We start from the raw sequence: 22553 nt of genomic DNA, 5'->3' as shown, positions 1-22553 counted from the left end.
CCTGAGATCTAGCAGGAACAGGTGAGGCGCCCAGACCTGGATGAGAAGACAGAAGCAGTTAAGAGCCTCCGCCTCCTCTTTTACAGTCTACATAGCCCTGGATGAGCGATCTGTAGAGAATAGAGGAAAAGGAAATGCAGTTTCCTCTACTGACCCAAAAATGGCTTGATCACCGGGTGCCACCTTGCACAGCAAAGCTGCTGGGTCTTAACAGAACCTGATCAGCTCTGCCAGTGACTGTCACAGTTGGGGGATTTTTTCCCCTATAACTGGGGCCCCGATGGATGCCACAATTATAGTGGAAAACTTTGAAGTTAGGAAAAAAAAAAGCACATTGTGAATATCCCCCAGAGGTCTTCTATGACCTCGCAGGGGACGTAAGTGTTAAAGTTTGGAAAATAAGCTAAAAAAAAAAAAGCAAGAAAAATCTTGTTTACAGTATGCACTGCTGATAGCTCGCATCCACAGAGATCAATGGAGCCTATATAGGTGGAATTCGTGTTAAAACAAAACATGCCGCTATTGTTCTTCCACTTGCGGAATACGCAATTCCTACCTGCAAGTGAGTGAAACTTTGAAAGTCCATGCCTTTCAATGCCCATGTATTACTGCATATCGTCTACGTGGACGACGATTGTGAAATCCACAATTCAGGTCGTGTAAGGCTGGGTTCACACGGGGCGGATTTGCCGCGGAAATTCTGTGCGAAACTTCACCGCGGCAAATCCGCATATGGCCGCTAATCCCAGGATTGACCAGCCGTGCGGACGAGATTTCTCAGAAATCTCGTCCACACGGGACGGCAAATCCGCTGCGGCTAAGCCGCCAGAAGCCGCGGCTACGGCACGGATTTGCCAACCGCAGCATGTCAGGCCGCATCAAAGCCGCCGCTGGTTTTGCAGCGGCGGTTCTTCCGGGGAAATCTTGCGTTTTTTCGCTGCGGCCAAACCGCGAGATTTCCGCTGAGAATCCGCCCTGTGAGAACCCAGCCTAAGACCGACCTAACACCCATCAGTCTGCAGTCCAGTGAGAGATTTCTGCTTCTGCATATATATGTATTTCTGAAGATCCTTTGACAAGGCCAGCTATTGCCTGTAACAAGCCGCAAGCAACGCCGGTCGCCACTCAGTATTACATGCCGCAATTACTGTATTGTGGTTTATATGAATAGTCATGGAGGCGAACAAACAAAGGGACTTGCTGCTGGCAAACAATTTTCTGCCCACATTAAGGGTGAATGTACACGGGCGGATTTGAATTGCGGAATCTGGAGCGGGCAACCGCCTACCGATTCTACAGCAAATACTGCCCATAGCATGCAATACAAACATGATTCCTCATGCACATGGGCGAACATTAATTGCAGTTTCTGCTCGTGGATGAAAAAAAAAAGTAAATCGAAGCATGCTCCATTTTCCTGCGGAACCCGCACGGACAGCTTCGGCTGAAGTCAATGGAAGCCATCCGACCAATTGACATTGCGGACAGGCCGCCAATTCCGCGAGAAATGCAGGAGTTTGAAAAAAAAAAAATCTGTACCACACTTGTCGGACGGCAGACCGTGTGGACTATCTGCAGTACAGAAAAGAGGAAAATCCAGGTATGCGCAGGTGCCGGCTGGGCACAGGGTCAGATTCTGCTGCGATTCCTGCATGCGGAATCCGACCTGCCTGTGTGCAGCCGGCCTAACGATGGAGATACATCTGAAGCATGGGAATACACCTTGACACCATGTATCCCACATGGTGAAGATAAGTGGTACCAATTATTAAGGGTGCCTGAATAGGTGTTAACAAGCATACCCAATTAGGGACAAGCAGTACCATTTCCTAGTAGCACTGCATAGCCGCCTTATTGATAGAGATAAGCAAATTACAAGGGGCGCTTGTATTCATCTCAGTTGATTTGTTATTGTGGCAATTCATACACACCCCACCACCAAGTTAATCGCCTTTCTTGGGTGCCTCATATTTTACATTATATATGGCATCACCCTATGTAGTGCTTTACCTTTTTTCTTTTAAAAAATGGCAAACTATTGGGGTAGAAATCTGTGGATGGGGGCGACCCTGATCACATACTTCACGCAGTACAGAACCCTAGTTGCACTGAATTACCATTGCTATAAATGTACTGAACGAACCTGTGTTTCATCGTTCAGCATTAAACCAATGGGCGTACTTGCACTGGACAATTATCATGAATGAAGAGTTGTTTGGCCGATCACCTCCTCCAACCCCCTCCCCATAAATGGACCTTTAGGCCTCGTGGATATGGATGCATTTTCTGCCCATATTAAGTCTGTATTATTTAATACAGACTTAATGTAATATGAACAGCATGCAACACCATTGATTTGCATTAGTGTATTCAGATGTGTTTATGCCCGTATTGCATTATGTCCAATTTTGGGCCGTATTACAGACAGAAGCCTATAGGATCACATAGAAACACAGCAAATACACAGCTGCATGCAAATTCACTGCATTTTTTACCCATGTTACCAAGAGACAAATGGAAAAAGTGTGACATCAATTGGGCTTTGTTTGCGCAAGTGAAAAAAAACTCCATGAATACAGATGCAACACAGATGTAAAAATGTACATCAAAAATGCATATTACTAGAGATGAGCGAGCACGCTCTGATAAGTCAGTTACTCGAGCGAGCCTTGCTCTTCTCGAGTAACTGCATTCTTGTCCGAGCGTGCTTGGGGGGAAAAGGGGTCGGCGGTGAGTAGCGGGGGGCGGGGCGGGGGAAGAAAGATAGAGATCCCCCTCTCTCTCTCCTCTGCTATCCCCCCCCCACCCCCCACCCCCCGAGCACGCTCGAACAAGAATGCAGTTTATCGGGAAGAGTGAGGCTCGCTGGAGTAACTCACTTATCCGAGCATGCTCGCTCATCTCTACATATTACACATGCAGTGAAAACAGTGTGTTCTTCACGTAACAAAAAATGTATGTATAGGGCCGACTGCACACAGCAGGATTTGCATTCTGGAATTCGTAGCGGTTGCCCGCTTCCGGATTTCACAGCAAATACCGCCCCCAGTATGCTATGGAAAAATGTTTTTTCCAGTCTATGAGTGGGGAATAAAAATGTAAAAAAATTGCACCATGCTCTAATTCAGTGCAGATTCTGGACGGATGGCTTCCATTGAAGTCAATGGAAGCCATCTGACACATGGCCGTTATGCAATGAAATTGCAAAAAGGTTGCAGGTACCCACGTCATTGCCTAGCGATGGCGCGGGAAAGTCAAGATTTAAAAACAAAACAAAAAAAAAGCGGGGAAACCCCAACTGTACTGTGCATGTCCGACAGCTTGTCGTGCGGACCATCCGCAGCATAGGAAAAAATTTGAAAAAAAGACAGGTACGCGAGAATTCTGGTTAGGTACAGGGTCGGATTCTGTGTGGAGCCGGCCGAAGGCCTTAGACATTGTAGCAAACCCCAAATGTATTAAGAAGAGAATTTGGTCAGATGTTGAAAAACCAAAGAATGTGTCCACTGCAGCAAAGACCATGCAGAACTTAATTATAGGAGTAAGCAGTACTTGCGTATGAGCGGACAGCACTTTCACGGTGGTTTTACACATGCCATATTGATACACTTTTTGAAGTCAAAGCTGGTAAAATATTAAGAAAAAGGAGAAGTAGATTCTTTATTTTTTACCTCTTTACAACCCATTCCAGGCAATGGCTTCAAAATTTTCATTAAACTGTTTAGTCTAAGTTTAGATCACCTATTATTTGGGTTAGTTTCCGCCAAAAATTGTGCCGCAATATAATGGCAAATTTAGGCCACGCCCCTTCTTCAAACAAGTCAGAAAAAACTGGTTGAAAAAGTGTCTAAAAACACATGATTAATGTGGCGCAAGCACTGCCGGTATAATTTGCGCTAGGTAACTATTGTATTTTGAATAGCAAATAAGCCCCAGCGCAGGGAGTTACGGAAACTGTGTACTAAGCAGTGCTATGCCGTTTCGGTAGCTTTTGCTCACTTTGATAAGAACTATGCAAACAGCGGTGAAGCACCCAGCTGTTTCCGACGGGTGGTCAGAAATAGGTGGTCGGATTTTCACATCTCGCCAAGATGGGAATACCCCTTTAAGACTGCTCTCTCTGCGCTCCCTGAACCGTATGAATGTTTGTAAATTCAAGTCAATTTACCATTACTACGAACATCTGCATGACTTGTGCTATACGGTGTCACAGCTAATCGCACCATGCTCTACATAACTGGAATGACTGACATCAGCATGTATTTAGAATATTGACTGGGCACAAGACGGGCGGTACACTTCCTATTTCTGTAGCAGTATGACAACATGGTACACCCGCGTGCGTTCCTCTATTACATTGCCTCTCAACACGGAACAACAAGTCATCAATCACAGCTCACTTATCTCCTCTAGCATAATACAGTCTCATGCAAGCAGTGAATTCAAGAAGGATCGTGTCACATCCGTAGAGTAATCAATGAAATATTTGTTCTTGGAGCTGCCAATCACTAGGTCAACAAATGAGTTAGGCTACTTTTACAAAAAACGATTGTTCCAAAAATTGTTCAAACGAGTGAAAACGAACAATTGTACAGTGTAAACGGTGCCAACGATCGGACCAACCACAAATTGATAGTTTTCGTTTTATGCAGGCATAAAAATAATTGTTCACTAATCGTTCGGTTTAATTATCAATCATTCAGTCACTTATACGGTGAATGTGAATGACTGAATGATTACTGGTTTGAACGAGCCAACGATGTATCTGCCTGCCTGAGCGAATTCGGACATTGTTTGCTCATTCAAACGATATATTGTTTTGTGTACACGGACCCTTGGTCCTCGTATCCACGGCATATTGGTAGCATGCTGCGGGTCTCCCTGCAGCATTTTAGCTGTACTTGTAAATAGCGGGTTTGCCAGCAAAGACCATGTATGGCTGGGAGTGTACTGTGCATGCCCACGTATTACACGGACATGCGCAGTAGTTTTTTCTTTTTAAATTCCCCGCTCTGCTTCATAGATGGGTTGCATATGAAAATGCCGCCATATGCCATGTAGTGCATATACTGCCCATGCTTGTCTACTATGCTTGACAAAGACTGCAGTGCCCAGTTGAAACGTAGCAGCTGATGCAGTGGACTGATGTCTAGAATAAAGTTTGTATCATGAAGGATCGGATGTGAGCATAGTCATCCTCTAGTTGCTGCTCTACATCACGTATGTATTTGGGACTGCCTATACAAGTGTATAGGGCTCACGCTGTGTGGTACGCAAAGAAATAGAGCATGCTGAGATCTATTTCTTGTGCGTATCTACACACAGTGTTTACACGTACATGTGCGTGGATCAATGACAGGCCATTGACTCCATGCACTGTATCACATGGCCAGGCAACGCATGCATAATACATGGTGAAAAACCGCCCATGGACATGAGCCCCTAGGCTCCTTTTACATGAAGCAATAAATTGTTAACATGAGCAAACAATGTGAGTTCCCTTGTGCAGCCTGTTTATACAGGCAGATTAAGAGTTTGCAATTGCCTTCACATATTGTTCAATCGTTGACTAACGAGAACTGAACTAATGTTCGTTAGTAGTTCAATCACTGGCTGTGTTTGCGCTGAACGATATTTTAAAAAAATTGTGCAAATTTGAAAGATAATCATTACATGTAAAAGATCCTTTATGTTACACATTCTGTGCTTATTAGAGATGAGCGAGTATACTCGCTAAGGCACATTACTCGATCGAGTAGTGCCTTAGCCGAATATCTCCCCGCTCGTCTCTAAAGATTCGGGGCCTGCGGGGGGCGGGGAGAGCAGGGAGGAACGGAGGGGAGATCTCCCTCTCTCCCGCCCGCTCTCCCCCGCCCGCTCTCCCCCGCAACTCACCTGTCACCCGCGGCGGCCCCCGAATCTTTAGAGACGAGCAGGGTGATACTCGGCTAAGGCACTACTTGCTCGAGTAATGTGCCTTAGCGAGTATACTCGCTCATCTCTAGTGCTTATACTGAAGTCAAGCTGGCAATGCAAGAACCCCCATATACATTGGTTTAGTAGTAGCCGATAATGGCAGGGATAGACAACTCTCCAATGTTTATGTGAAACCTCTGGGTAACACTGACATTGAAAAGGACTTGGGGATCTTAGTTCATTGTAAACTCAACTGGAGCAGCCAGTGTCAGGCAGCTGCTGCCAAGGCAAATAGGATAATGGGGGGAATCAAAAGAGGTCTAGGGGCACATGATGAGAGTATTGTTCTTCCTCTTTACACAGTATTCCATGTGTGTAATGACCAGTGACTTGTACAGTTTTGGGGACCAGTAGTTAAGGAGGACATATCAAAGCAGGCAACTACAGCTACAAATGGAATGGGCGAACTACAATACCCAACCTGTGGGTTTTTGAGCGGTGTCTGTCGCATCGCTGTGAACAAAACCAATAAACTAAATTAGATGGACATAGGCCTTTTTTAGCCTAACAGATGTTACAATTTCTGCATTAGCCATGGAAGACGAAATGCAGTTATATGCAGACTATTCAAATGAACGGTTACCCGTGTAAAGCATGGAGTTGCATTGGAGGGTTCTAATTAGGACATACAGCCAAGTGCTTTCTTCCTGGGATAACGTTTTTAAAAGAAACATTCCAGATATAACAAAGTACTGTGTTATGACCATTGCAAGGCCTGTGAGGGCCTGCACATGACCGCTAGAAAAAAAAAAAAGTCTCATGTAATAATCCCTTTGGACCATGCACTAGTCATAATCCCTTTGGACCATGCACTAGTCATAACAGTATCAGTTTTTCCCCAGACAGTACCTTTTAGGGCCTATTGACGGCATAGCTAGAAATGTTGTTGAAGTGCAGATGTTGACCCACCTGCTTCAGTGTACTTCAGACCTACTTTCTCCTCCTCATCCTTTGGTTTCGGGGGTGGCCACACAGCCTGCAATCTCCCAGGTGTTCGATCCTCTGGTTCAGATGGACTATTGTCTGGCTGCAATAGAATGTAGAGAAATGGTGAGACTCAAAAGGGCAAACAAAAAAGGTTCTCGAGGTTATTAAAAAACTTCTTGTAAACTAATAGGTTGACATAAATAGCCCAAAATATGCCAATCGATGGCCGACCATCCAGTGTGAATGAGGGTGTCCCAGCTTTTCCCAATGCAAATGTCGGGGAAAAGGCAAATGGGTCTGTTCGATTTAAACATGCCAAAGGTGTTTGGTGGTAGCTTAATCCACTCTTTCCATTTAGAACACATGCATGCTCAGCTTGGCTAGTGTATTTGTATAGAAGAGTTATGGATGAGTGACTCTGGAGGACTAGCTGTCGCCAGACCAAGCATTTGGTTGACACTTATCTGAGGAGTATGACAAGCTTTAAAGTATAGTCAATATTATATACTGTAGGTCACCCAAGGTCTTTACAGTATGTATGAGTTATAAGTTTCTAATATACACAGACTGACTTCATGCGCATTTGAAAGTAGATTAAATTCAACATCTTTCATGAAGAATACTAGAAAGTTAATAGAACATTCGAAATGTTAGAAAAATTAAACTAAGCTGCTGATTTCCTGTACACTACAAAGCTGTCAAATCGTAGGAATGTGAAACATTGAACGATAAGTGATTGAGAACTGCACAATTCTCAATGAGAATCATACAGTCTAAACACTCTGCACAAGCGCCAACAAGCTGATGAGGTCACCAGCTCGTTCGCTCAGGTAATCGAGAACCATGGGATTCTTCTTCGGTCTAAAAAGGTCAGAAGTTATAGCGCCTATAGCGCAAGGGCTGAGGAGTCCAAGGGTGTACTTATACTTAGCCAGCATCCCATTCCCCTGCTCTCACCCCTGGAAGTAGACGCTCAGTTTTTGAGCATGACCCTCACAAAAAAACGAAAGTCATGCTCAAAGACCAAGCACCAACCTCCAGGGGTGAGAGCAAGAGAACGGGGAGTCTGGCGAGTATAAGTAGTGCTTCACTTTCGCTGTCCTATAAGCACCATAACTTAGATTATAGTGCTTATTGAATGGGACAGGTTTTCTTTAACTATTGCCGAGTCCTTTATTCCTTTTATTCTGGGTCAGCCAAGGTATTACGCTGTATTGTAGCATACAAACTCCCCATGGGCATGTTATACAGCCCTGTAAGCTACTATCTTATGCCTACATAAGGTACTGTACTCTCCCCTAGATCCAATGCTTCTTTGATAAATATAATATGGTCATGTACATGGTTCCCAAATACCCACCTTTAGAGCCTGAATCTCTATAAAACATTGAAAAAAACTAAACAAAAAACACAAACATACACTTTTCCTGTCCATAGTCTGGTCAGAGTCTATGGCTTTAGATTTTTCAAATATGGACTTCAAGGATTCCTTCTCGGTCTTCTGCCTCCTCTTCACAGCCTCTAGATCAAGAGAATCAAGTTGTGGGGTCTTCTTTGAGGCACCTGTGAAAAAGGACTTAAATGCTTCCAGTGCAGACTCTGGCTTTTCCTCTGCAACCCGCGTGTCTTGGCTGCCATCATTAGTTTGATCTGGAATAGAATCCTCCTCTTTGTCTTCTTGCTTTGGAGAGTCAAAGTTGAGCAGCTGGGAAAGTTGCTCCATAAATTTGGAGCTTGCCTTAGGCTCCACTGGTGATCTTGCTTCCTTTTTCCGGACTGGAGCCACATTTGAAAGTTTGGATTTTTGCACAGGTTGGGAAAGTTTTAGCATAGCCAAGTCACTATCCCCTTGTTTCACTGTAACAGTTTCACTATCATCTGCATTTACCCCCTTCTTGTGCACACGAAAACCACTAAAAATAGCAGGCAGTTGGAATGACTTATCACCTGGGGTATCAGTAGCATGGGCAGGTGTTAGAGAACTTTCACTACTTTCGCCTATATTTTCATCAGTAATACACTTCTCATCCATAGCAATCTCTGCATTTTCTGACCTGTTCAAGTCCAGCTCAGGCTGGCCCTCTCCCTCTAGGATAACAGTACCCTCAGTCTTTTGCAATTCTGGATTCTGCTTGGGGCCATTGTTCAAGGATACTTGAGAATCAGATAAAAGCTTTGACACAGAAGTCTTTGTTATTTTCTGGCATATATCTTGCTCAGATCCTTCACCATCAGACTCGGAATCACTTGAGATGTGAACCAGAGTACCATGTACCAGCATACCATCCTGATCACAGTCCGTTTCACCTGTTGCAGTGTCCGATGTGGAATTCATTTCAGACTTCGCATCCTCGGAAAGCTTTAAAGCTTCCAGATGATTTGTGTCTAGTCCCTTTTTTTCATTCTTTTGCTCTTGTAAAGCCAGCGATTCTGTGGATAGGTTATCCATTTGTGGATAGGGTTCTTTGTTTTCCTTCTCCGACTCGTCACTACTACCTTGTCCTCTGGAGACTTGTGAATCCTCCTCATTGTGTAAATCCCCTTGGCTTGTAATTTCTGAATCCCTATCTAATTGATCCTGCTGGCTAATTTGTTCCTCTTTAATTTGTTCTTTTAACTCCTTAGGGTCATTTGCACCATCAATCTCTGTCTCATTTTGCTTCTTGAGGTCACCATTTGTACCTTCAACCACATCCAGTTGGTTAGTATGTTCTTCCGATTTATTTCCTAATGGGCGGAAAGCTTTGAGAACTGCACTTTCCTCTTTGGGCTGCTGAGTTTCATATTTTGTAGAGATTCCAAAAAACGACTTAATGGAAAATTTACCCAACGTGGATGGCGAAGTTTTGCTGGGCAAAATTGCAGTTGACGTTGCTGGAGAATGTGGCTCTTTAGTAATGCCGTTTTTTTCCTCCATGTCTAGTGCGTTTCTAAGTTTAAAAAAAGAGGGGTGAGCAAGGTTAAAACTTCAAGATCAGCAGATCTTTTGAAGAGGACCTCACAGACCAGCCATTTAAATCCAAGGAAAGGGGTCGCTTCAATACTGCGTGAAGGTTCTTTATAGTTATGCTAAAAAAACGTACAAAATAGTTCTGCAGTACTGCTCTCCGAAAACAGTCTCCATAAAGTCACACCATATAAAAATTTCGAATAAATATAAAACCGGCCTGTTTTACTGTCCGTTGTACACTGTGGTAGGCTGCAGATTCCTGCTTTTCAAATGGGAGTTCAGTAGTTGCTTGGCAGCTTAATCACATGCATATGACACAGGTTTTCAGCAATGACCGGCTTGCTCGACAGTTATGAAAAGACCTCTGTTCAGTTTCCAGCTTCAGCGCCTCACAAATTAAAAGCCAAGAAGTCGAAAAAAAAAAAAAAAAAAAGCAGCAACGGAAGTGTCGAAGGAAAAAGTAAAGTAAAAATAAAGTTGTGTATCACAAGCATACAAGTCCTCTCAGCTGGATCTGGGCGAGATCTCCTTCTTCCGCCTTGCTGCAGCCTTTCTACGGAATGTAAATGTCATAGTCTGGAGACAGCTAGGAGGCGGCCGGTTTCATGTTACTTTACCTCCCAACTTTCAGGTAACAGGTATTTAATGAGGTGGGAGGGTCTGATACATTCATCTCTAGGGAGGCGTGCTGACCAAGCATTATGTACTCAGAGCCTGTGGAGCAGGCAGGGGAACTGTCTCATGACATGAATGGAGCTTGCAGCCTTGTTCATGTGGGTTTATCCTGGGTGCTATAGTCGCTCACTTAGTCCAAAATATGCTTCGATTAATTGCCTTTCTTTGTACTCTATATATATATAACGTAGCTCTGTACCATGTAAGTAAAATACCATGGAAGTTAAAGGATCTGGGAATGTTTGGCTTGCAAAAAAGAAGGCTGAGATGAGACTTAATAGCTGCCTACAAATATCTGAAGGGCTGTCACAGTGCAGAGGGATCAGCCCTATTCTCATTTGTACAAGGACAGACCAGAAGCAATGGGATGAAACTGAAAGGGAGGAGACAAAAATTAGATATTAGAAAACACTTTCTGACAGTAAGGGTGATGAATGAGTGGAACAGGTTACCACGGGAGGTGGTGAGTTCTCCCTCAATGGAAGTGTTCATACAGAGACTGGACAAATATCTGTCTGTGGTGACTTCGGCTGCCTGTCCACGAGCGTAGAGGAGATCTGCTGCGGGAGCCGCCACTCGGGAGCATGGGACGGCAGACGGATCTCCGCTGTCAGCCTATCTGACAGATAGGCTCACCGCAGAGAATCGCGGCAATTCGCAGCATGCTGCGATTTGCTGGCCGCGAGCGGAGAATCGCAAGGATTCTCCGCTCGTGAATGGGGGCAACGCGGCCGGATTATTGCTGCAGGGAACACAATGAAAACCTGCCCATGGACAGGCAGCCTTAGTGAATCCTACACTGAGCAGGTGGTTGGACACGATGACCCTGGAGGTCCCTTCCAGCTCAACAGGTGTCTCCCGGCAGCATTTTATACATTTGGCAGCTGTACACTCTGCCGGCAGAGACCGCATATGGCACTGCACATGCCTGTGAATCACATGCGCAGTGTGATTTTATTTTATAATTCCCCGCTCTGAACAGAGCGAGGATGCGTATGGAAATGCTGCCTATAAGCAATGTATTGCATATGGACAGCATACCATATGCTGCCCATACAAGTGTATAGGGCTCACGCTGCATACGAACGCAGAGAAAGAGCATATGGCGATTTATTTCTCCTGCGTATCGATACGCAGTGCCCACATGCCAGTATACATGGATCAGTGAAAGTCCATTGACTTTGATTGACTCCATTCAACGCTTATGACGAGTCCATGCAACGCATGCGTGATACATTGTGAAAACACGGACATGGTCGTGGTCATGAGCCCTAACTTGACCCATCTGTGTATTACATAGATATTTCAATAGCCACCATGCAATACTACATGTCTCCAGCAGTGACAAATCTATTGCTGAATGAAACTACCTCTAAATCGCTACTCTGGCTAAATAAGACAGGAATTAGGTCCTACCTGTTAATTCCTTTTCTTGAAGTCATCCTGACAGCATACACATGGAGGTTGCCTGCTGGATACCTGTTGGGACAGGAAGCGGAAAAACATATAAAAGGCAACTCCCACCACCGGCTCACCAGTGTGTACCAAATAACTACAGTGACCCGGCTTTGCTTAACCAATCATTTCTAATATGGAAATCATAGTACAATACGTTACTTCGCGTAAAATATAACCGAAGGGGAGGGAAAAGCCCCTATGCTGTCAGGATGACTTCAAGAAAAGGAATTAACAGGTAGGACCTAATTCCTGTCTTCTCCTCGTCATCCTGACAGCATACACATGGAGGAATACCAACGACCACGGGCTTTAGGGAGGGACCACTGCCTGTAGCACCTTCCGCCCAAAGGCCATATCACGGTTGGCCCCCAAATCCAGGCGATAGTGTTTAACGAAAGTATGTGTGCTCGACCCGTGGCGGCTCTGCAGATCTGGTCGGTTGTCGCCTGGGCTCTCTCCGCCCAGGAACAGGCGACCGCCCTAGTGGAATGGGCTCTAACGTCGCCCGGGAGTGGGATCCCTTGGGATCTGTACGCCTCTTCTATGGCCCTCCTGACCCAACACGCTAAGGAGTCCTTAGTAGCGGCCCCTCCTCTGCGTGGACCTTGAAATTGAATGAAGAGGTTGTTAGACTTCCTGAAGGAATGTGTGAATTCCAAATACTTCAGGACTGCTCGTCTAACATCTAAATTATGGAACCTCTGTTCCGTGGTATTACGGGGTTCCTGGCAGAAGGAGGGAAGTACTATACGCTGTTCTCTGTGAAAGTCTGTGAGAACTTTTGGTTGATAGAAGGGGTCAGGCCTGAACTCTATTTTATCTGGGAAGGTGGTCATGTATGGGGTCCTAATCGAGAGGGATTGGATCTCCCCGATCCGTCTGGCGGATGTGATGGCCACTAAAAAGGTAACTTTGTGGGAGAGGATCTTTACTGATAGATCTTCCAGGGGCTCAAAGGGGTGTGCGCAGAGGGCCTGCAAAACAAGGTTCAGGTCCAATGGGGGCATGGTTTCTCTTATAAAGGGATGGAGTCTGACTGCCCCTTTCAGATATTTCTTAATTAGCCTATGGTCGCCTAAGGGGAGGTCGAAGAAGGCTCCAAGGGTGGCCACCTGGACCTTAAGGGTACCAGGTCTTAGCCCCATGTCCAAACCATCCTGTAGGAACTCCAATATTTTGTTAATGTCGGGCTGTTGAAGGTCATGTATACTATGCCCCAACCACCTAGAGAAGGTATCCCACACCCTGGAGTATATTTTTCTGGTGGATTATTTGAGGCTCTCACATAACGTAGTGGTCACCCCCCCTGATAGGCCCTGGCTCAGGTATTTTACCCGCTCAACTTCCAGGCCGCTAGTCTGAACTGTCGGACCTTTGGGCATATCAGGGGACCCTGCTGAAGGAGGCCGTCTCTCTGCGGCAGATGTAGAGGCTCCTGTGTCGAGAGAGCGGCCAGGAGCAGGAACCAGGGTCTCTTGGCCCAGAATGGGGCCACCAGGATAACGGAGCCTGGGGACTCCTGAATTTTCCTTAGGACCCGAGGAATCAGGGGGATAGGCGGGAAGGCGTATGCAAGGTCCCCATCCCAGGCCTGGGATAGTGCATCTATTCCCAGGGAGCCCCCGTCTGCTCCCATGGAGAAAAATCGGGGACACTTGGTGTTCTCCCGAGAGGCGAACAAGTCCACCTTGGGTGTCCCCCATCTCTCTAAAATTAGCTGGAACGCGTGTGGATGTAGAGTCCACTCCCCGGGGTCTATCTTCCTGCGGCTGAGATGGTCCGCCATGGAGTTCTCTGGGCCCCTTACGTGGTACGCTGTGACGGAAGGCGTCCGTTGCTCTATCTACCCGAGAACTTTCGCCGCCAGGTCTTGGAGTCGGGGGTTCCGCGTGGATCCCTGGTGGCAGATGAAGGACACAGTTGTTATGTTATCCGAAAAGATCTTAATGTGTCTACCCCTGATCTCTGTCTCGAGGCCCCGAATGGCCTTCCAGACAGCGCAAAGTTCTTTGTAGTTGGAGGATTGAGCAGCTTCCTCCCGGTTCCAGCCCCCTAGGCTGAATGACGGCCTAAGTGGGCCCCCCGACCAGTTGCACTTGCGTCAGTAAAGATGGATACTGGGGATGCGGGGTACCAAGTCGTGGCTCTGGCAAGGTTAGAGATAGACATCCACCATTCCAAGGAGGATTTTATCTTGTAGCTAAGGACGACTTTCCGATCCAGGGAGGCAGGGGATTTATCCCAGTTTAGGATAAAGTCTTGGAGGGTTCTACAATGTAACTGGGCCCAAGGGACTACCCCGATGCAAGAGGTCATGAGGCCGAGGACCCTCATGCCTCTCCTAAGGGAGACTTCAGTGGTTAGAGAAAGTGCCCGACACTCATCCTGGATCGTTTTTTGCCTTTCTAGGAGAAGGGATGAGCACTGATGGTGTGAGTCCAGAATCACTCCCAGAAATTTATTTTATTTTTATTTTTATTTTTATTTTTTGCTCGGGCAGAAGACTGGATTTAGAGGAGTTGATGATCCAGCCTAATGACTCGAACAGACGGAGTGTGAGGTTGACCTGGAACTGGAGTTCTGAAGCCGATCCTGCTATGATCAGGAAATCGTCGAGGTATGGGACAATCAAAACCTTGTCAGTGCCGCCACCATCTCTAACACCAGTTTGGAGAACACCCGGGGTGCGGAGGAAATCCCGAACGGCAGGCACGTAAATTGAAAGTGAGAGACAGAGCCATCTATCACCAGGGCAAACCGCAGAAACCGCTGGGAATCTATGTGTATACGGACATGGTAATATGTGTCCTTTAAGTCCACAGTGGCCATGACACTATCCGGCGCAATTAAGGGGATTGCTGACCGCACCGATTCCATTTTAAATCTTTGATACGTGATAGATTTATTCAGGAATTTCAGATTAATTATAGTTCTATAGGATCCGTTTTCTTTTTTTTTTTTATTAGGAACAAGGGGGAGTAGCACCCCTTGAATAGTCCTTCTGCGGGAACCCGAGTGATGGCCCCTAGGGACAACAGCTCTTGCACCCCCAACTGGAGGGCCTGAGCAGACGCATGTGACTGGCAGGGGGTGACCATGAACCTCCAGGGAGGAAAATTCAATTTTGTAGCCATCCGAGACTAGGCGTAAGGCCCAGGGATTGGAGGTCACCTCGTTCCATCTAAGGGCGAACCCCTTCAGTCTACCCCCTACTTGTAGGATCCGGGAAGGCGGATTCTCACCCTTTCCACCTTTGGGATAGGACCAGCGTCCGGTTTTTCCTTTCCCCTTGTATGCTCTAGAGGGAACAAAAGGAGGAGGGTAGGAGGAGGAAGCCGCTTAAATGATTTCTCCGATGGTAGTCCCTGGCTCTTATCCGATGCCTTCTCTAGGAGAGTATCCAAGGAAGGCCCGAAGATTCTGTGTCCTTGGAAGGCCAGGGAACAGAGTCTATTCTTGGAGGCGTTATCTCCTGTCCAGGCCTTAACTCAGACAGCCCTCCTGCTGTGTTCGAGAGGGCTGCTGAACGGGCCCCGAACCTCACTGACTCCACAGAGGCGTCTGCCAGGAAGCCGGTTGCCTCTGGAGGAGGGGAAGGCAGCTGGAGATGTCCTCCCTAGAGCCCCTCTGAGAAATCAGCGTCTGGAGTTGGTCTAACCAGACCGACATAGATCTCACCACAGATGTGGCCGTGATGTTGGCTTTGACAGTCAGGGCCGCGGTCTCCCAGGCCTTTTCCATCGCAGAATCCACTCTGGTATCTAGTGGATCCCGCAGTTGGGAAATGTCCTCAAAGGGGAGGGCTGCTTTTTGAGACCCTGGCGACCGCCAGATCCACCTTAGGGACGGTTTCTAGGAACTCGATATCTTCTGGTGTGAAGACCATCTGATCCTTGAATTCCTTGGACAGGAAGAATTTCTGATCTGCCTGTTTCCACTCTGTCAGGATCAGCTGTTTTAAAATGTCATTAACTGGAAATGACGGTTTTGGCTGTGGTAGGAGTCCCTGGAACAGGCAATCCTGAAAGGATGGCTGCTGCGGCACCTCTTCCCTTTTGAGAGCTGAACTCAGGATCTCCTGTTTACTAGACAGGCGCTTTAACCAACTAAGCCACAGCGCCCATCCACCTGCATGGTGCGCCGGACTGCAGTTAACAGCTGACCAAGTCCGCCGATGAAAAGAAATACTTCCTTGCATCCTTCATGGGCGGCATGGATTCTGAAGGAGAATCTTCTAGGACCTCCTCAGAGTCTGACTCTTCCATTCGTGCCCGCCTTACCCTTTCCGTGGGGGGCGGCAGAGAAAGAGGAGAGCGAGGCTTCAATCTCCTCGCGGATCATGGATCGGATGTCCGACATGCCCGAGGAGCCCTCTTCGCGGATCACCTTCTCCGTAGGGTCCGCGCATAGTGGCTTGGTGTGGCCCTCTTCTAGCCGCCGCAAGCCAACTGGACATTTGCGCACTCGCTTTTTGGCCTCTCTAACCTTTTGTGCATCTCTGTCCTAAGAGATGGAGATAGCGAAAAGGACTTCCAGCACCAGATCCGGATGTCTCAATCCTCCCTCCCCGGTACTCCCAAAGCAGTCTACTCACCAGCAGGCTGCTTTCAGTCTCTTCTCTGGCTGACATCTTCAGTAAGATGCAGACAGGAGAGATGCAGAGGAATCCAGTCCTTTTAAATTTTCAAATTTGGCGCCGACACGCCCCCTTTGAGGCCCCACCCCCCGTGACACGGCCGCGCTGACGTCACGCCGGACCCGGGGGATACACCGCATACCCTGGGACGCCGACAACCAGCACACCCGTGGGGACGCACGCCGACCAGCACCATGGGGCCGCCGACCGGACCCGCCGCCTACGAGACACACCTGGCGCCGCGCTCGCGCCGAACGGACCGCCCCGAGCACTGCTGGCATACCTCTCTAGACGTGGATCCCTGGAGACACCGGCGTCCGAGCCTGCAGGTACCGGGGCTGCTTCCTACCGGTACGACAACCACACTGGGCAGCGTACCGGGGGAGGATTTTCCCACTGGGGGAACAGTGCTGGGTAGATCCTGCGGGTGAGGGTCCCCTCGTAGGGTCTCACCCGCGCAAGCCCTGCCAGCCCGAACAGAGAGTCGTCCCCCCACGGGCGGACAGTCTGCATGGGAGTCTTCTTTCTTCATTCACCTCCAGCATACACCTGGAGGCCCGCTTGGACTGTCCTGTAGGGACAGGAAGACACTGGTGAGCCGGTGGTGGGAGTTGCCTTTTGTATGTTTTTCCGCTTCCTGTCCCAACAGGTGTCCAGCAGGCAACCTACATGTGTATGCTGTCAGGATGACGAGGAGAAAAACAGTTATGGTAATAAGAGAAGATATTTATTAAATTAGGCCCGCCTGCACACAAAATGATTTTTGCTGCGAAATCCGCAGCGGATGTCCGCACCGTGGATCCGCAGCAAATGACGTCCATACCATGCTATGGAAAAATGCGTTTTCCTGCTCACTGAAGGAAACTGATTGCGGTCTTTGCTCACAGAGGAAAAAACGCAGCATGCTCCATTTTTGCATGTATCCCACACAGACAGCTTCCGGACAGGTCGCAGATTCCAAGCGACAGCACAGGAAAAAAAATCTGTACTGTGCATGTTCAACAGTGATTGCCGGGTCCATCCGTTGTACAGATGGAGAGAAGAAAAGCAGGTACACACTGCTGACAGGGTCTGCCGTGTGCAGGCGGCCTTAGTTAGAAATTTGCATGTAGTTGAAGCCAATGCTTTCCTATGCTAAATATTGCCTGCGATTTGCTATGTTTTGTAACCCATGTTTCCCTATAGAGCCATCCTTTCTGTTGGATTGCACGAAAACACGGTTTTTGTGCGGTGCAATTTTTACAGTAGGAAGTCCTATCGTTTGCCCCTAAGCTAAGCCCTAGCTGCATTAAAAAAAAGAAAAAACACACACACACACACACACACACACACACAATACAATCACCTAACAGGCACTGTCGGCTCTGCTGCACTTCTCACAGGTCCCCACAGTTGTTTTCAGTCTTCTATCAGCACTTCCTGCATTGGATGTTCAAAAAAACCCGCATCCAGCAAGCACTAGCTCTAATTGGCTGAGTCACAGCGCTCAAGAACCAATCAGAGCCAGCACTCAATGAACCAATCACAGCCATCTCAATGACTGGCTATGATTGGTTCATCGAGTGCTGGCTCTGATTGCTTCTCGAGCACCGCGGCCCAGCCAATCAGAGACAGCGATTCCTGGAGGCGGTGTTTTTGAACCTCTAATCCAGGAAGCACTGACAGAAGACTGCAAATAAGTGCCAAGGACCTGCGAGGAGAAGTGCGGCGAAGCGGACAGCAGCTATTAGGTGATGTACTGAGTTTTTTTTATGTTCTTTAATGCAGCCAGTGCTTATTTTCAGGGTAGGGCTTATATTTCAAGCCCCCCCCCCCCCGAAAATCCCAGCAAAAGAGCGCTACAAAATTGCGATATCGCTGCGAGAAAATGCAGCAATATCGCAAAGAACACAGCTGCGACTTTCTCGCTGCAGTGTCACTGTCAGCCCTAAGCAAAGGTATTGTGTTTTAAAGATAGGTTCCTTTTACACGGAGTGATAAATCATTCGCAGGAGCGAACAATGTCAGAGTTTGTTTGTGCAGCCACGTTCATACAGGCACATAAATCTTTGCATTTGCAGATTGTTCAGTCGCTCACATTCATAGTACCAGTGAGCAATCGATGTTTACATGCAATGACATGTAAACTATTTTAATGGCTGCATACAAAGAACAAACAGGAAGTCCAAGAATTCTCGTTCGGTCAAACGTTGAAAGATTACCGTTTAAATTCGCATGATCCAACGATTTTTTTTAACCAATACTTATTCAGTGTAAAAAGGGCCGTGACATTGAACTTTCCCACATTTGTAATCAGCACTACAGGTTGGTGTAAGGAAGTATCGTGTTCTATTAGTGTATTAATAATCAAGCAGGCAACAATGAAGGTTTATCGTAATATAAAAGGGGTTTTCCAACTTTAAAATTGATGGCCTATGGACAGGATATATGATCAATAGTAGTTCAGCAGCAGACCACCACTGGCGACCCCCACCAACCAGCTAGTCACAAGCCTGTATGGAGTGGATATATTGCCAGAAACACACAGCTTCATATATACTGCAGGCAAAGTTACTGCAATACCATCTGATGACACTGAAGGTTATACGGAGGTGTGCGTTTCCGGCAACACAGTAATTCTGTACAGTAGCTTGACGATCAACTGACCAGAAGGGGTCCCAGGTGGCGGACACCTGCCGATGTGCCATCGATGACCAATCCCAAGGATAGGACATCAATAGTTCAGTCCTGGAAAAACCTTTGTGCCCCCTCCACACGGGCAGAAATTCTGCAACGGAATTTCCCGCAGAATTTCTGCCTGTGCCCGCCTGCATAGGATTGCATTGCAAAATGTAATCCTATGCACACAGCTGCGATTTGTTTACGTAAAAACACACACAGAAAACAAATCGTGGCATGTGCTATTTCTGTGCTGGTCTCACAGAGGCCCGCACAGAAATGTCAGTAGTGACGCGCTGGCTTCGCTCTGTGCATGCGCCAGCTGGCCGGCCACCAGCGCATAGCAGAGACTGAAGACGCCAGAAGCGGGTGAGCCACAGGCCTCTGCAGGGGCACGGGTCCGCATCCCGCTGGATCCGGGATCCGACCTGGCTGTCTGCAGGTGGCCTTCCTGAAGCATTACGTAGCACAGTTGCTAAAAAAAAAAAACAAAAAAAAAAAACAAAGCATACAGAATTTTTTTTAGGAATGTTATTCTAGTCTTATTGTCACTTTGCTTCATAAGGCAACACTTTTTGGGGGCAGATTGGCTCATTTTTTTAAATACCCTTCATATGGATCAATAGGGGAAAACAAAATGTACCCATAACTCCTTACTTCTATCTCCTTGCCAATTGGACCAGTGACACTGCAATGCAGCATGGGAAGTAAGGGCAAGGAAGTGCATTGCAGTGAACTACTGGCAGAACGCTAGGCTTGCTAAACGCCATTTCTCTAAAAGAGGACTGCAAACAGAAAATAAAAATGTGGAAGACCACATGAAAATCAGAACTTAATGACATAAAAACAGGGTATAAACAACAGCAAATAAGGAAGCAAAGAGCCTGGGTGTATTTTAGAAAACCTGTTAAGGCTGGGTTCACACAGGGCAGATTTGCTGCAGAAATTCTGCACAAAATCTCAATGTGGCAGGTCCGCCTGCGGCCGCTAATCCTGCCATTGGCCAGCTATGTTGTCGAGATCTGTCAAAAATCTCGTCCACATGAGGCGGTGAATCAGTCACTGCAAAGCCGCTGCGGATTTCCCAGCTGCAGCAGTTCAATTTTGCTTTTCCATTGCGGCCACACTTCCCTCTACAGGAGCGCTGGACGCAGCGGAAAAGCATGTGGCCAAGCCACTCCAAAACCCGCGGCTAAGTGCTGCGGGTTTTGAAGCAGCGCTTTCCGGGCGGAAATCTTACCTTTTTTCGCTGCGGCCAAACTGCGAGATTTCCGGCGGGATTCTGCCCTGTGTGACTCCAGCCTAAAAAGTCACACACACTTACCTTTTTTACCCTAGACAGAGTGAGTAGACCTGGTCTTTTTTGCGTGGGCAGAGTAATATTTTTCCAACTCCAGGGCATCCTTTCTATGAACTGCGACTTGGAACCTGAATGCCATATCCAAGATGAGGACACGCAATGATTTGTGAAATAGTAATAGGTCCCGCTCCTGCGAATCCATACCTCTTAGGCCACCTGCAGACAGCTGGGTCGGATCCCGCTGCGAGAATTCTCACAGCGGGACCAGACCCCAGCCCCTGCAGGGTCCAGCACGGCACTCACCCCTCCCGCGGCTCTGGCTCTTTGATGTGCCGACTGCCGGCCAGCCCGCGCATGCGCAGAGCAGAGCCGGCGGCTGGGGAGTGACATTTCTGTGCGGAGCTCTGCGACAGGGTTTAGGTTGATAGGCTAGAGTTATTTTGACACTTTCTCCTGCTTAGATTAATCATTTTTTAGGTACTTACACCACACAATGCATTTATTTATACTTACATGTATGTCAAGTGTCAGATGGAGAAGATTCCTATCGGGCCTTACTAGCTGATCAGAAACCTCAGTCTGAAAATCTGCTAGTGACTTGGCGACACCTCTCACTATACCGCCTCCTGCACAACGGAAAAAGAAGACAGATTTTTAGTAAAACAATCTAGTAGGAAATATACATGGGGTTATTTGAAATAATCTTCCTAATGTAATGACACTCAAATACACAAATTTGATATCAATGGAAACAAACTCAAGAATTTTCAATTAGCAAAACTATCTGACTGTAAGACGTTCTTGTTGCCCATAAGCAAGCTGCGCTGTGATTGGTTGCTATGGGCAAAAAGAACAGTCTTACTGTCAAACAGTTTTTCTAAATGTGGCCCAAAGAGTTTTACTCTGCTGTGGTTCTCATTGGGGAAATAGGAGACACAATGGAAACGAGGACAGGAGAGCATTGTCTATCCTTGATTTTCACTTCCACCAGTCTGTTATTACTGTACAACATCATTTTCGAGCAAAGTCTAGTGAAACTTTAAGTGTGGGAGAAATATTATATTTGCAAGGCATGCAGGTTCACATTCACACTGAACAGATTTACCAACTTTTTTTTATATTAGTTACTAGCGTACCCGTCGCGCGTTGCTGCAAAGACAGACATACATACATACATACATTCGTTTTTATATATCTAGATAACAACCAATCACAGCGCAGCTTTCAAGTAACCTCAGCGGTATAATATATAACAACCCATCACAGCACAGCAGCTTTCATGTTACCTCAGCAGTATAATATATAGCAACCAATCACAGCACAGCTTTCATGTTACGTCAGCGGGATAATATATAGCAACCAATCACAGCACAGCTTTCATGTTACCTCAGCAGTATAAGAAATAGCAACCAATCAGAGCACAGCTTTCATGTTACCTCAGCAGTATAAGAAATTGCAAAAAGTAACAGCACAGCTTTCATTTTACCTCAGCATTCTCAATATCCAGCAATTGTCTTGCGAAACGTTCGGCGGATGCATCATTTTGTAGTTGAACACTCATCCCGTTGCTCGTAATGCCTTTTGCTTTCATTGACATAATCAATGTTTGTGCCAAATTTCAAGTTTCTATGACATTGGGAAGCGAGAAAATTAGATTCCGTATGTAAAATTTGGACGCTAATTTTCTACGACATCGCGAAGTGAGAGAATTAGTGGCAGTGATGGAAATCAAACGATCTACGTGTGGGGGGGGGGGCGTAACTGTCGACGACGCTCGCACGCGCGCCATTTATCATAGCCACGCAGACACAATGCAGCTTTATAGAACATGTTGGGGCATGTTCAAGGGCGTCCGATGTTGATGACATCACAATGGCAGTTATGACATCACAAAGGCAGTTATGACTTGGGGCATGTTCAAGGGCGTCCGATGTTGATGACATCACAATAGCAGGTGGCTTACTTATTCTATC

At 46.8% G+C, this 22553-nt stretch overlaps 1 protein-coding gene across 3 annotated transcripts in view; it reads right to left on the bottom strand.

Annotated features, from left to right (window-relative positions):
* FMN1 (formin 1) overlaps positions 1-22553 on the bottom strand; it is a 374657-nt gene that overhangs the window by 251809 nt on the left and 100295 nt on the right. Inside the window, exons 2-3 of one of the 3 annotated variants that reach the window (XM_066608501.1) lie at positions 21094-21206; positions 6886-7003 (exon numbers count right to left, since the gene is read on the bottom strand). In XM_066608501.1, the coding sequence (XP_066464598.1) occupies positions 6886-7003; positions 21094-21206 (231 nt within the window). Of the gene's footprint in view, positions 1-6885; positions 7004-8263; positions 10341-21093; positions 21207-22553 lie in introns of those variants that run through there. The other 2 variants (XM_066608502.1, XM_066608503.1) reach the window with 2 other exon arrangements.

The sequence above is a fragment of the Eleutherodactylus coqui genome, chromosome 6, assembly GCF_035609145.1.
Source record: "Eleutherodactylus coqui strain aEleCoq1 chromosome 6, aEleCoq1.hap1, whole genome shotgun sequence".
NCBI classification, from domain to species: domain Eukaryota; kingdom Metazoa; phylum Chordata; class Amphibia; order Anura; family Eleutherodactylidae; genus Eleutherodactylus; species Eleutherodactylus coqui.
Note: the sequence above shows the minus strand (reverse complement) of the source record. Positions and strands in the feature narration are given on the sequence as shown.